The 16,303-nt window shown below is 37.0% G+C and overlaps 1 protein-coding gene across 2 annotated transcripts in view; it reads right to left on the reverse strand.

Annotated features, from left to right (window-relative positions):
* Positions 1-1,899: 1,899 nt before the first annotated feature.
* Positions 1,900-16,303, reverse strand: part of LOC135768881 (interferon-induced very large GTPase 1-like) — a 40,718-nt gene continuing 26,314 nt past the window's right edge. For both annotated transcript variants that reach the window (XM_065278241.1, XM_065278242.2), the window contains exons 4-5: positions 14,344-14,410; positions 1,900-9,772 (exon numbers count right to left, since the gene is read on the reverse strand). In XM_065278241.1, the coding sequence (XP_065134313.1) occupies positions 5,071-9,772; positions 14,344-14,410 (4,769 nt within the window). In that variant the 3' untranslated portion in view covers positions 1,900-5,070. The remainder of the gene's footprint in view (positions 9,773-14,343; positions 14,411-16,303) is intronic.

Raw genomic sequence — 16,303 nt, forward strand, 5'->3', positions numbered from 1 at the left:
TATTTAATTGTAGACTATATTAATTTTATTTTTTCCTCTGCTTACATACATAAAGTTAAATAAAAATATGTTTTAAGAATAAAAGCTATTCTGTTTGGTTTTAAAAACTATTTTTTTATTATTTGGTAAACATGTTTATGTATGTGATTGAGAAGAGGGGGAAATAGGAGATTAAAGATCAAAATAGGAGATTATACTATACTATAGCCATACCATTAGCATATTCAACATGTATCTGCCTACCTAGCTAAAACTGTGCTGAGGACCAGACCTTGGTCTTTTGAAGGTGCAAATAACTGCATTACTGAAAAATATACTTAATACTAAATAGACTTAACTCTATGCAGTTGATTTCAGAATAAAAAGTTATGAACCAAATAATCATACAACTCCCTTGACTAATTCAAGGCATAAGATACATAGGCTATGCTACAATAAGTTATATCCAGATTGCATATTGTAATGAGTGTAAGGGCAATATACTGAACATACTTGTATCCGTTACACGTTTCTCGTCTTCTATCAAGTTTTCCTTAACTGGGCATCTGATGTCTTTCTAATCTGTGAAGATGTTTTTGGTGTTAATGTAGGCTAGACATTTACCCGCGCAGGCTCGTCTTCTCGCGGGTCTGAGTGAGATGTGTTGACTTTACCCGGGCTGTGTAGTTAAATGATTGAGACGCGTCATGCAAAAAAGCGGTAAAAACCCGACCCTGCATTCCATATTGTTGTCACGTGTCCCCTTTACATGGGTGAACACTTGTTTAAAAAATTGCTCGCGCTTTGTCAAAAACTCCATTTGGTCGCAGTTTGGAGCCCTTGGTCAGGTGCCCCCTGATTGCCCACTCACCCAATCCCATCTATGGATAATTCGGCTTTAAGTTATAAAACAGACAGCATTGTACTCAAAAAACAAGATATTTAGTTACCGTTGCAAGACGTTCAGCTGCTCTGACTGCTGTGGAACTTGAAGCTCGCTGCACTCAGGGGGCGGAGTTAAGAGGTTTGACTGACAGTTTGAGCGGATAAAATATGTATATATATATATATATATATATATATATATATATATATATATATATATATATATATATATATATATATATATATATATATATATATATATATTTTTTATACATTTTATTTGATAAATATATTTGTAAAGCAAACAGGCAGACGTAAATGGTTAATAATAGCATTGATTTATATATTTAAAAATTAATAAAACACCTCCAAAAAAGGGCACTTCGGAGTGTAAGGACAAAAAGGGCATGTGTTTTGCACAGGTTGAGCCCTATCTGTGCACGTGCCTGGGACCATGACACTTGGCTATGTATACTGTGTTGGACTTGATGAGACTATTTCCAGTGCACTTATGTATTGTTGTTCTTGTGTTTCTATAATTTTAATTATTAACTGAAACAATATTTACTAGTTGCCAATTAATAAGTAATTAAAATACTAATACAGGATATAATGAAAGGAAGGTGTAGCTCAAAAATCCATCCCTTCAAAATAATAAAATGAACACTTTACAGCCTAATCACCAACACAGTATAGAGTTTAATATCTGCACCTCTATCCTACTACAGATATATACATGTTTACCAAAACATACTGAATATATGAACATATTCAGGGCTCCAGACTAACATATGAGAGAGGTTGCACTGGCGCCACCAAGTTGTACAGCTGGTGGTGCTGGGCCTCAATTTGGTGACACCAGTCACTGGGTGGTGTAAAAACAAAAACATACACACTAAACTAAGTCCAAACATGTTTATTGCATTAATAAATTCATTACAAATACAAATAATTTTCTTCTTTATATACATATTTTTTTTAACTTAAAGGATCAGTATGCAAGACATTTATATCAATTAATCATAAAATGGCCCTGATATGTCACTAGACATTAAGAAAACATTTTCATTTCAAGTACTTATATCACTGAGTAGTCTGGCCAGGATATTGTCATTTAAAAAGTGGAGTTGCAGCCCTCAAATGATGTTTATGTTGTCATTTTGTGTATTGGCCACCAGTTGTGTGATTGCAGTACCAGTTTTAGCCACAAGGTTTGTGATTGCAGTACCAGTTTTAGCCACAAGGTTTGTGATTGCAGTACCAGTTTTGGCCACAATCCTACATACTGTTCCTTTAACCATACTCTTAACATATATTTTCCTTACTGTTAACCATTAAACTTACAATAAACCTTTTATTACTTTGTTGTAGGGCTGGACAATAATTCAATATCGATATATTTTCGATATTTAGATAAACATTACAGCGTCCCGTGGCCGTTCGTGTGTCACATCTAAAAACACGTGTTAAACGCCAGTCAATGCGTTTCTTCCTTCAGAGCGCTTGCCGTCTTTCGCAGCTAAGCAAACATGAGCCGCGCATTCCGGAAAACGTAATGCCTGATCAGAATTTAGGCGCTCATTTGTAACACAAACTGATCTACGGATGAGAAAAATCAGGTTCACGTTTTAAAAAAGGGGAAAAGAAACGTGCAATAGATAAAAGTATGTAGGCACCTATTGGTCACTTAGGATATTTAATCATACTTTTCCACATATTACTATAATAGTAAATTTATCAAAATTATGGAATTATGAAAGTTAATACTGTGACTGAAGAATTTGTTATTAAAATTATCTATTCATTTGAGACCTCTGCATTACAGCATTTATCACTGACTGACATTCAGATGAACCTTATTAATATTAAAGGTGAGCGCTAAAGTCTGATTATTTGACAGTGAGTATACATTTAATTTTGTATGAAGGCTAAATACAAATAAAAAAGGAACATCAATTTACTATTCCATTTTTATTTTTGTAAATATCATATAGTTTTATAGGAGGAGGCTTCATAGACTTGGTAAATACATATAAAACAACCTCCAAATAATGAAACAGGCAAAATTTAATTAAGTACGTGACAGAGCGCCCCGCCCTTCCATGTCGAAATAGCAAATCAATTAAAAGGCACCCTAGTATATAGAGTATATTTAGAAGTTGTATGTACAGGCATTTGTTTTGTGCATTCTTTGCAGTTTATCCCAAGGCTTTTTTTAACATTCATACCGTTATCGGATTTATACCGTACCAACCGAAAATTAGAAGTATACGTTGATAAAAATTTTGGCCATATCGTCCAGCCCTACAGTACTTTGTTGTAAAAGCTTTATGCTGCGTTTACACCAACCGTGTTTGAGGCATCAAAATCGTGTCTACCGCGCCTAGTTTGTCGCTTGGACAGTTTGAATGCATTTGTGCGTCTAGAGCGAAGTGGACGCACGGAAAAAGCAAGCATTTGACACGCGTCAGAGGCAAAATCCGCTTCTTGTTGGAGGGGCAAGTGCTATATGGTTGTCTGTTTGCAACATGGCTGATGTTGATATTTGGTCACCTTACCATAGGGGGGAAATAAACGGCGCAGTTCAATAAACGTCACGTGACTCAAAAGTGAAATGTGTATTTACAACTTACCAGGTTGCCCAATGTCCTCACTGACACTCTTTCAAGTGAGGTCCTTTTTATTCCTGTCTCTATAGAAATAAGAACTTGTGTTGTGTAGCTCTGGGTGACTGCTTATGGACAATATCAAGCGTTTCTTCATGTTGAATGAGTGACTCTGGGCGGGGCTGCCGCCACAGCAGCAAGTAGGCTCCTGAATCTTCAACTCGGGTGCAGCCACAAATTCGTGTCAAACGCAAAATGCTCAAAAAGCACCATTCGTGCGTACCCCGCCAGATGCTCAATTCAAGCAAACTAGACACGCAAATGAGGAGGAATCGCGTCTACCACGCCAAACGCTTCCTCTACCGCGGCTGGTGTAAACGCAGCATTAAGCTACTTTAACACAGACTTGAGTAAAGAAATCAAATTTTTTTGATGTAATCGCCACAAAATGTCTCCATGCACTCTGAAGATATCATTTGGCCAGGACTTGTAAACTCTAATTTTGAGGTACTGAGCACAATTTTTTACACACAGTTTACAGCGCTATCTTTAGGCTTTCATTAATAAAACTAAAGCGGCTGATCTCCGCCTGTTTCATTAGTTTCATTTTGCGTGCGTGTGGAAGTTGTGTGAGATTATTTCATCAATTGCGCTGAAATATCAGAGAAAGCTCTTACATATACATGTACAATACACTGTGCAGCATGTTTACTTACAACACAAGCAGCGGATTCTGACACAATATTAGTTTGGTGCAATTTAAACCTGTAATTTCTCCCCCTCAAATTTAAATGACAGCCGAGAGAATCACCCACAGTCTCCACAAACCATCCCCTCAGTAATCAGGACAAAAGCGGTCAAAAGTGGACAAAAGAGACTTTTTTAGTGGACAGTGGACAAAAAATTGGACAAAAGAGACATGACCAGCAGAAGTTAAACATTTCTCAACTTTTCAAGTGCCAACGTGTGCGTCAGCCAATCAGATCGTATTATGCAAATAACCTAGTGCAAGAAAGCCAATTACGCCCAATGTTAATGTACTGTCAGAGGGTGCGGTGATATGCACCTGAGATATGATAGAAAGACAAGGGAAGGTGCAGCAACAAGAAGAGGGACTGGATGCCCCGTAGACGTAATTGCCTGCGCATTATATTAATATAATTATATTAAAATTTTGCAGTCGCGCCAGTGCGACCTTTAATAAAAAATAATTAATAATTTGTTAATTAAAAAAACATCTTAATACCTTTCAGTGAGTTATTGACAGGAGCATGTTGAAAACTCTTAAGAATTTTATATATTTCCATCTCTCTAAACAGGATTTCGTACTTACCTCTGCAATTGCTCATATTGATCTGAACAATGAATTTCTAGTAAACTGCCAGAGTAACTGTAAACAATGTTGTTATCAAGGTGCTGGACCATCCTGATAAAAAATTCACATCAGAAATCCCAGTACATATTCAGAAATGTACACTTCCCTGATTCTTAGGGTGTGTGTGTGTATATTCCTTGATAATCAATTAATGTCCCTGATTTGTCCTGAGCAGAGCAATGTTCTTAAAAATGCTCCATTTTCTGCTGAAAACATTAAGAACAATTAATGTTTTGGACTGTAGTATTTATCTAAACTCTTAATTGCGTCCTCTTTTGTGTATTTTTTCCATTCATCTAGAATCTTGTCCTGGAATGTTTTTCCGTGGTACATCTCTAGATCTTTCTGGAATCTGCACACAAACCACTTCCAGTAGGGCATCTTGGAGAGATCAGGGGTGATGCTCCACTTTGCATAAACGTGTCCTGCACTTTTGTAGTCACTAAATAAAATCCACTGACCTGATGATTTAAAAATTTTAGAAGTTTTCACTGCAGTTGAGCAAAATTCTGTACAGAGATTCTGTGTTTCATCATAATAGAATCCATTCATTCCAATCACTCTGTGGAAAGGAACACTGTGATCTCCATCATGATTCTCTATTGTGTTGGTGCAGGAGGCTTTACAGAACGGACACTGAACCCAACAGCACTGACAGAAATGATCAATCAGAATCTCATCTGGTCTGTTGTTGAGATCAAGATTTTTATAAAATGTATCTGCGCTGAACTCTCTGCTGATGTCAGATATTATAGATGGAAGTTCAGTTATTATCACATCTTCTAGGAGTTTAAAATCAACATCATCATGTTTGACTCCACTGAAGTCCTTCACAGAGAATATCAGATCATCTGAGAGCTTCTGTGTGAAAAACATCAACCACAAATCAACATCTCCACTCTTCACTTCAACATATTCAGTAGATTTTTGTGCTGCTTTTAGAATCTTCTTTCGCAAAACTTCAATGTTCTGATTCATCTTGGGTTTAACACTGATACTGAACTGATCACTGATGTACTGACGGACTTCATCTCTAATAAAATCCTTGAAATGCTCTTTGGGATAATTAATGTAGTCATTGAACGCAGAAAAGTTCTCCTCTTCTGCCAGTCTCTTCAGGATGTGTTTCTCACGATTTGATCTGTTTCCATTCAGTGATGGACAGTTTGATCTGATTTCATCTGCTAAATCTCTGGCAGTCTGTTTATAAACACTCTGTTCAATGGGTCTCTTCAGTTTCTGACAGATGATCTCACCAAAAATAGCAGTTGATGTTGCTCCATCACAGTATTTCTGGAAAATACTATAGTATTCATCTCTCTTCTTCTCAAAATAGAGAACAGGATCATTGACTTCTCTAAACATTCTGTGTTGGTTAATGAATGTCTGTTCTGCTCTCTTAAATATAGAAAATACCAAATCTATAAAGAATTCAGTCTTGAACAGATATGTCTCAGACTTTTCCTCATATTCTGTTATTCTTGTCTTGATGTGATCTGTGAGTTGTTTAATGTAGCTGATGTTGTAGCCCAACTTTGAAATATGAAATGACTTGATCATTTTGTCTGTCTCCTGAACAACATCTGAGATCAAGTTTGTTATGTGTGTTTCATCATCTTTAGACAGAGTGTAACCAAGCTTCTCTTTAGCTGCTTTGCACATATTTTGAACCTGTCCTGTCAATCCATTGGATTTCTTTACTGTTACATAATTGGAATATTTTGTCACAGAGAAAATATCTGTGTTCTCATTTCTATGTTCTATAGGGACACTTTTATGGATGTCACTAAGGAGTATTTTCATATCTCTCAGTATGTCAATGTTTTTGATTGGAGTAGTATCTTTGGTGAAGTTCTTCACACACTTTCCCCAGAAGAAATCAAACTCTCTCTTCAGAGTTGCATTATCATTTGCTTTGTTTTTGAGTGTCAATGCAAGTTCTTTACTCTTTTCTAAAAGAAAGCTTTCATGTTTTGTCCTCTGATCATCAATTTTTTTCTTCAGGTCCTGCTGCTGAAGAATTTCATCTAATTTCCTCTTTGTTTCTCTCACAATGCTTTCTTGAACATCTTTGATTTTTATTTCAAATGATGATTTCCACTGAATCAGTATATCAGCATCTGTGTCTTTCTCAAATAAATCTGACATTGAGCTTTTCAATTCTTTGGTTTTCTCCATCAGTTCTGCCTGAAGATCTGTTTTCTCAATCTCATCAATTGCCTTATTTTCTATTTGGTTGTGTAGTTTGTTCTCAATTTCCAGCATGGCACTGCGAAGAGTCCAGGTCCACTTGCTGTATTCTGTCTCCAGTCTCCTGTATACTGAAATCTCCAGAGAATTTCTGAAGCTGAACACAAATCGTTCATTTAGTAAAGCCTCCCAGAGATCTTTAATTCGATCACGCAGGTGTGTCAGCCTCATACCATCTGATTTTGAGGATTGTGAAATAATAGTTTTCTTTAGTTCTTGAATATTTTCACAGTAGTTGGGATTTGGTGGTGCCATTGGTGGGTTGCCCTCCCACAGATGAGCAAAATACTTCACATCATTCTGTACATCAAAATTAATGACATCACTGAAACATTTAGCATCACAAACCTCATCTTTAGCAGCAAGTTTTGTCATTTTATCCAGTGTCTCCTGCAGTCGTCTCCTTCCCTCCATGTTTTTCTCTCCAGCTGTGACGTCTGAAACGTTCTGATGTACAAACATACAGCTGGGATTCAGTTTGACCTTCTTCATCCTCAGAAAGGCCTGAACAACAATCTCAAGAATATCCTGCATCTCAGCTGGGTTTTCTCCCATGATGTTGATCAATGTCCGCTGTCCAAGACCCACAACAAATGTGGCCAATTCATTGTCATGATGTCTTGTGGTTCTACCAGCCAGTTCTAGAGCTCGAAGACCCTCAGTATCAACAGCCAGAATATAGTCAAACTTCATCTGATCTTTCATCTCCTCTGATACTTTGATCAGCTGCATGAAAGCTCCTCTGGTACATCGGCCAGCACTGACTGCAAACTGAAGTCCAAACATGGCATTCAGCATGGTGGATTTCCCAGAGCTCTGAAGTCCTAAAACTGACAGCACAAAGACTCTCTGGTCTCCCAGTTTCTGTATGAGTTTATCTAGAACAGCAGTGATCCAGATCAGAGGAACATGAGCAGCATCTCCATCCATCAGCTCCAGTGGAAATCCACAGATCATCATCTCTGCTGCAAGACTCGGGAGAGAAGAAAAATGAAACGGCAGATCTGTCTTATTCTTCTTCACAGATGAACATGATTCATAGATCTGACCGATCTCTCTCATGATGTGCTCCAAACCAAAGCTTGCTGCTTGAAGTTCGTCAGATATTCGCATAAGTTCTGTTTGATCTTGAAGTTCAGAAAGATCCGCTGGGGTAAATTCATCCAGGAGCATTCTGAGCCAGTTAAGAAAATATCTATTGACATTGGCTTCATGTGAGTTCATTTGATTAATAAAAAACTTTATAAACTCACTCATGTGAAGATCATGTTGCTGTTTACGTATGTTCTTCATTTGTGTTTGTTTTCTGCTTATTTCTTGTTCTATGTCTTCCTCTTGAGGTCGATGAAGTTCTTTGTTCTTCTGACACCACTGATGCCAGAGTTTACCCTGACAGGGCAGAAATGATTCTTTAATTTCTCTCGGATCTTTATTCTTCAGTAAACTCATCATCTGCTGTGCTGCTTCTCTTCCTCTCCTGCAGTCTTCATCATCTTCCTCATCTACTCTGATATCTGAGTGTTTGGACAAATCTTCAAGTTTGAACATGGAAACTGATGGTGAAGATGAGAGACAATCATTTATAGCACTTCTGAGTTCTTCAGATACATCTGACTGATTTCTGTCTTTCAGACCAATTTTGTATTTTCCTGTTCGTGTCTCAGTGAGAACACATTCATCTTCAGTAAGACAAATAAGTGATTTTTTTTCTGTGTACAGGTTTTGAATCTTTGTTGCGTTTTTGTCATTTTTGTCAATCTGTGGTAGAAGAACGACATTGACCAAAGACTTTTCAGTCAGAATCTGCAGTTGTTTCTCATTGTCTCCTGCATCACCATGAAGATTACAGAAGGCAACACAGTTATTAAATTTATCTGTGTCTTTTCCAGATGGGCAGAACCAGGCGATCTCCACCACTCCATCCATCAGTAGTCTGGTTCTGCTGCTGCCTGGACAGTTCCTGTGGAAGAACGTGTTGTGTTTCTCATTGATCAGATTGTTCATCAGCTGAGACTTGGATGAAGACACAGAACCAAACCTGAAGAACGACACCATTGGAGTTTCTGTCTTGTAGACTGGTTCTTCTTTACTGATGATTTCATTGTTAGTATTTCTCATCTTCCAGCTCTTGTTGATTTGTCTGAATGTCCAGAGAGGAAACTCAATCTGTTGTGTGAATGGATGAGGAACAAGAAGAGGAAGAGCAAACTGACACTGTGAGAGTTTAGTGACCATCAGCTGCTTTAGGAAACTATCAGCACAATGAAACACAGCCATCTGAACATCCATCGGGTGAACACGGTTTGTTTTTTTCATCACATTATTAGAAAAAGATACTTCTTTAAAAAAATCCCCCCCATCTTTAGATGCATCTTTGTTTGTTTGTTGTGAGTGATGTTTTTCAGTGGTCTCATTAATATTAATGTATCTTGCTCTGTAGTTCATCATCAGTATGTTTTGTAGATAATTCTTTACCAGCTCTTCTTCAGCACAAGACTCACAAGACTGTAATGAATGTGCAGATATCTGAAGAACATCTGCAGCTCTGAGTTTCTTGTGGATGTCTTTAAGATGAAGCCTGTGAAATAGATGCTGCATTTGTTCTCTCATAGACATTTGTTTCTTCTTTGTGTGGAAGACCTGGGCCCTCTTTTGTTCAACATCCTTTTGCTGTTTCCTGTAAAATGAAATTTGGTATTTTTATGTTGCAGAGACTTAGTCTACTTTGTCTAATAGGCCTACTTAGTGCTTCAGCAACTTCACTTTTTAGGGTGTGTTCACACTTGTAGAATGGGGTTCTGTTGGTTCTGTCAAATACAACACAGTTTCAAGGCAAGTCGTTTTATAGTAATGGAAATTTTGATTAATTTATTTGTGTTTGATGACACAAATTTCCGCTGTTTTTCGTGTCTCTGGAGACAAATGTCTTTTTCGTCCCTCCCAGCACGAATTTATGTCAATGGCTGTTCGTGTCTATGGCACGACTTTCTTTATCGTGTTATTTAATATTTAATATGAGAAAACAAAATGACACGATAAAGAAAGTCGTGCCACAGACACGAACAGCCATTGATAGAAATTCGTGCTGGGAAGGACGAAAAAACATTTGTCTCCAGAGACACGAAACACAGCGAAAATTCTTGTCATCAAACACGAATAAATTGTCGTTACTATAACACGACTTGCCCTGAGACTGGGTTGTAAAATAATAGTTTTTGGCTGCAGAACTTTTAAAGAAAAAAACTGTAAAATTATTGTTTTTGAACGTTATTGGAATTAAGAAATTTTACTTAAATTTTAAAGATTTTGTTTGGCAGCCGCTGCTGCCAGTCATTTGACCATTTTTTTGTTGTTATTTTTTACAGTGTGGCAGTATTCTCACTTCTCAAGTACATTCTGCCTATTCTTTCTATTCACGGTAGGATAGTCGAACCAGCAATCTTGTCCCTAAGTATGCAAATCACATTACTCTAGTTAAAGTAACATTCTAAGATTAAATCATACACAAAACCGACAAACTCTTCCGATGTTTTCTCGACTCTGATACTTTGATGTCATCAACCTGTCGTTCCTGCAGCGCAGCTTGAAGTCGAACACAATCTATAATAGTGAGGTTCCCCTGCAGGAGGTCTCATGATGACTGCTGCTTTTATAATCTTTATTGTGGCAAGTAAATTCCTTTTTTGTTTTAAAATTCAAACAGACTCACGGTTTTAGCCACACTCTCGCTATGCATATTGCTTACATTATTCCAGAAGTAATAGGATTTGTTCTCTGTGAATAAATTAACATGTTCTCTTGTTTGTTAGTGGATTTGATTATATTGATGTTGAAAAACAGTCAGTTAATTTATATAACTTGAAATGGTCTATAGCAGGGATTCCCAAAGTGTGGTACGCGCACCCCCAGGGGTACGCGAGCTGCCACCGGGGGGTGCGCGAGTGGAAAAATCTAATGGCGGACTGGTTCTTTGAGTGGGATTTTTCCATACAATAAATGAATAAAAAACATGAACAGTAAACATTTCCTTTGTAATCGCTTTTATTTTAAATAAAAAACTATACTTTTAGTTTTTGATAGAAACGTAGAAGACAGCTGCTGTCTTTTTCTACGCACTGCTCTTCTGTTATGCACTGCAGCCGATATGCGCGTCAACTCGTTTCATTCATTCCATATTATAAATATGCTTAACTGGTCTTATGATAAAGTTGTTAGTCACGAAGGAGGAGAGGGACCAAGAGAGAGAGACTTTTTTCTATGGCAAAAATAGAAATAATCAAATGGGACGAGACATGGGTGCGTCTAATGCACAGGCACACGCGAGCAATGTTCATGCATGGTAGAGAGACCGGCAATGAATTTTATAATAAAATACATAAATACTTACAAAGACACTGTAGAGAACTTATTAAAAGCTTTCATTTAATTTTGTTTGAATCTTGAGCTGTTATAATGAATCTGCAAACTATTATACACCTTTTGTGCGAACTGTAAAGGCTTTTGTGAATGTGTTTGATGGGTCTGCACGTGACGCACGCATCTTGAGGGAGAGCGCACTGGTAAACATGAGGAAAGCTGTCATATGTTATCTGGCGGCAGTAAGTGTACGTTTCTTACCATAGTAAACTCGAATGGCGTCTAAATATTAAACGCATACACGGGGGCGCGCATCATCTACGCTGAGCGTAGCTGCGTCTAGTCGTAGTTTCAGATGTTGCAACAGGCGTAAATATTTTTCACAATGTCAGACGTAGCTAAGCCCGACGTAGGACTTACACCCAACTTCTTTACGTCCGGCTGGTGCAACCGGCCCCTGGTTATTTGCACATGATTAAACATGAGTGTTTATGGCGAGTCTTTATTTTTTTTTTGAAGTGGGGTTTGGGGGTGCGCCAACCCGGTCGGGACATAGAAGGGGGTGCGCAGGAAAAAAAGTTTGGGAACCGCTGGTCTATAGCCCTTTGAAAAAGAGAGGTTTGAAGAGCTACTAAGGATCTAACTATACTTTATAAATTTGTAAACATGTATGAAAGTTAATATGAAATAAAGTCTAACTAATAATTTCACAGGTAACACTTTATACTACGACCCGCAATGTACCGCGTAATTAAACCGAATTTACAACTTATATTTGTAACAACAGAGTACTTCTACAGTACGTACTTTTAGGTATTAGGGAACAATATTTTAAGTTTGGGGTAATAAGGGGGTAAGAATATATGGAAAATTATAAATGATTTATTCTCTAAGTATTCAGAACTACAGGGTACCTATTGTTATATTACGTCGTATGTATGACTTACGTCTATGGGTAATATGGTCTATTAATTTTTTTGTTATAGTTTTTTTTTCATATTTGCTACTTACCTGATGAAAGTGTATTGTATACAGTCGATGTCTATGAGCCACGTCGGCAAATATAACAGCACATCACTTTTATTTCGGTATAGACTGTACGGTGTAATAGCAAAAGTGCAGCTGCTTTATTTTGATCATCTGTGTTTTAAGGCAAGTACAATAAAAATAGTAGCAACTTGTACCTCTTTGATCTGTATATGTATACAGGAGTTACCAGGTAACTCTTACCTTTGCGGGCTGTAAATTAAAGTGGTGCTTGTTACCCTATTTACTGTGTATTTACTTGGTAACTCTTATATTTGCGGGCTGTAAACTAAAGTGGTGCTTTGATAAATGTTATAGGGTAAATACTTTGATAAATGTTATAGGGTAAATACTTTGATAAATGTTATAGGGTAAATACTTTGATAAATGTTATAGGGTAAATACTTTGATAAATGTTATAGGGTAAATACTTTGATAAATGTTATAGGGTAAATACTTTGATAAATGTTATAGGGTAAATACTTTGATAAATGTTATAGGGTAAATACTTTGATAAATGTTATAGGGTAAATACTTTGATAAATGTTATAGGGTAAATACTTTGATAAATGTTATAGGGTAAATACTTTGATAAATGTTATAGGGTAAATACTTTGATAAATGTTATAGGGTAAATACCATAAACATACAGAATATTGTTATTTTTATTTTAAAACAACTTTCAAAACCTCTTTACAAAACTATAATTAAGCCAACACTTAATTTTTATTAACACAAAACTTTTATTTCAAATAAAAAGTAATGACAATTTTTCATTGTTTTTGCGGCTTGGCTTTCTCTGTTGGTATTCTTGTCCACTTGGATGATGAGTTGATGTCGTCTCACAAATGCTGTTCTGCATTACATATAAAAAACATAAATGAAAACCTTCAGTAAAGTAAATGTTTCTTCACTGTGCCTTGACAGAAACTGAGTTTTCTGAGCCAGTTATTAACTTTAGGCTAATTTATGTGCTAGCTAACCTGCTGCTGCCATTAGCTGGCAACTTTCTTGAAAAAACATTGTTTGAAATGCGTGATGTATTTACAAAACCAGTCACCTTATCTAGCATGCGGTTCCAGCAAACCTCCTGCAGACGGGTGCGCGCTCTGCGCAGTATGCATGTAGTCGTCTTTTGCTGCAGCGCGGGCTGGTTACCCATCTGCTGTTGTTTCATTCTGGTTTGCCATTACATACATTATTTGGCTAAAATACTTGTGTTTACATGTGCAAAGTTTTATTCTACCAATGATAACACCTATTAAAAATAAACAAATAGCGTGTTGCTTTGTGGTCATTATTGTGTCATTTGAAATAAAAGAGTTTCAGAGTCAAAATTGCAAAGCACCACTTCATACATGTCCGCAAATGTTAGAGTTACCTGGTAAATAGGGAATAAGTTGCTATTTTTATTGTACTTACCTTAAAAAAAAGATAACCACATTAAATCAGCTGGACTTTTGTTATTAAAAGCAAGTAATATAGGCTACTAAAATAAAAGTGATGTGCTGTTATATTTATTTGCCGATGTGGTTTGTAGACATTGAGTGTTTACAACATTCAGTAGTCAATATGAAAAAATCAGAATAAAATCATAAAAAAAAACATAATTTCCCCATAGACTTGACTAAGTCATATATACCACGCAATATTACAATAGGTATCCTGTAGTTAGAAAATACTTAGAGTATAAATAATTAATAATTCTTCATATTCTTACCCCCTTATTACCCCAAACTTAAAATATTATTCCCTTATACATACAAGTACGTACTGTTGTTAAAAATAAGTACGCTTTAAATTCTGTTTAATTACGCGGTACGTTGCGGGTCGTAATATAAAGTGTTACCATTTCACAACACTTACCCTGTATTCATCATGCATTTCTGTTGTGGAGAATGTTTCATGCTGTCTTCACAGCCTTGTGGTTTGTCTTGTGAGACAAAAGAAACAGAAGTAACACACAAGAATGTTAATGTTTCTTTGGCCATTTAGAATATTTTAATATATTAAGCAAGTACTTTTAATGGGGACACATTAAAATACCTTTTTAAGATATCAAATAAATGTGAAGTTTTAGCACAAAATACCCCCAGATCATTTATTATGACATGTTAAAATTGGTAGGTGTGAGCAAACGTGCTGTTTTTGGGTGTGTCCTTTAAAATGCAAATGAGCTGATGAAATTCTAACACTGATCACAATGATGGTGGTTTGTTAAAACTGAAACTCAATTGTGCTGTTAATTATTTTCTCTCTCTCTCTTTCTCTCTCCACTAAATCAGAGTCTCATGGTTGGATAGTTCAAATAAAAGGGCTCTGTCAGGAATCGTGTGACGAATGAACCTAATAGCAGACAGGGATGGACAGAACAAAACTTTTATTATGAAGAAATGGGGAAAAACAAAAACAGAGTATACACTACACTAAACTTAACACTAAACTTGACACAAGACTAACGATAAACTATACAAATAACAGATGACAGACTCGACTAGATATAACACTGACTAGATACTCACAGGTAATGTAACAACAAGCATAGACAAGGGCTTTAAATAGGGACCAAATCAAAAAGACAACAGGTGAAAACAATAGACGAGGATGACAAGGGAGCTGGGTAAAAGAGAAAAGACATGGAAAACACGTGACTGGAAACATGCATCCAAAGCCACGTGTCCCCACACATAACATGGTACTGTCTAAACCAGGGGTGGGGAACCCTGGTCCTGGAGGGCCACTGTCCTGGAGAGTTTAGTTCCAACCCTAATTAAACACACCTGAAAAATCTAATTGAAGTCTTCAGGATTACTTGGAAAAGAAATGCAGGTGTGTTTGATTAGGGTTGGAAGTAAACTCTGCAGGACAGTGGCCCTCCAGGACCAGGGTTCCCCACTACTGGTCTAAACCCTGCCACTAGAGACAAGATTCTAAACATGATCAGATTCTGACAGAATCCTGACAGGCTCATTATAGTTGTGCATTTAGGTGATGAGTGTTTCCTTACATGAACCCTGTTTGGAACATTATATTATATTTCTCTCTACAGTGCTGACAATGCATGTTAAAAACACAGTTTTGTGTGCGTTTCTGTTCAGAATCAAGTTTATTCAATGACTGTCATGAATTTTGTGTTATAATGCCATTTATAACACTAAAAGTAACCAAATGCACCAAAACGGTATGTACGTACAAAAAAGTTGAGGACCCGGCAACACTGCAAGACAGCCTGCTGCGGAGCAGCCTCAAAAATGCGTACAATACACAACGCCAAGGCGGAGGTACACATACCTAAAAGATTATTAGGAACATCATACTAATACTGTGTTTGACCCTCTTTCGCCTTCAGAACTGCCTTAATTCTACGTGGCATTGATTCAAAAGGTGCTAAAAGCATTCTTTAGAAATGTTGGCTCATATTGATAAGATAGCATCTTGCAGTTGATGGAGATTTGTGGGATGCACATCCAGGGCACGAAGCTCCCGTTTTACCACATCCCAAAGATGCTCTATTTGGTTGAGATCTTGTGACTGTAGGGGCCATTTTAATACAGTGAACTTATCCTGCTGGAAGTAGCCATCAGAGGATGGGTACATGGTGGTCATAAAGGGATGGACATGGTCAGAAACAATGCCCAATTGGCACTAAGGGGCCTAAAGTGTGCCAAGAAAACATCCCCCACACCATTACAACACCACCAGCAGCCTGCACAGTGGTAACAAGGCATGATGGATCCATGTTCTCATTCTGTTTACGCCAAATTACGACTCATTGAAGCAACTGCCATGTTATTGGTTGATTAGATAATTGCATTAATGAGAAATT

Source organism: Paramisgurnus dabryanus, chromosome 3 (assembly GCF_030506205.2).
Source record: "Paramisgurnus dabryanus chromosome 3, PD_genome_1.1, whole genome shotgun sequence".
NCBI lineage: Eukaryota > Metazoa > Chordata > Actinopteri > Cypriniformes > Cobitidae > Paramisgurnus > Paramisgurnus dabryanus.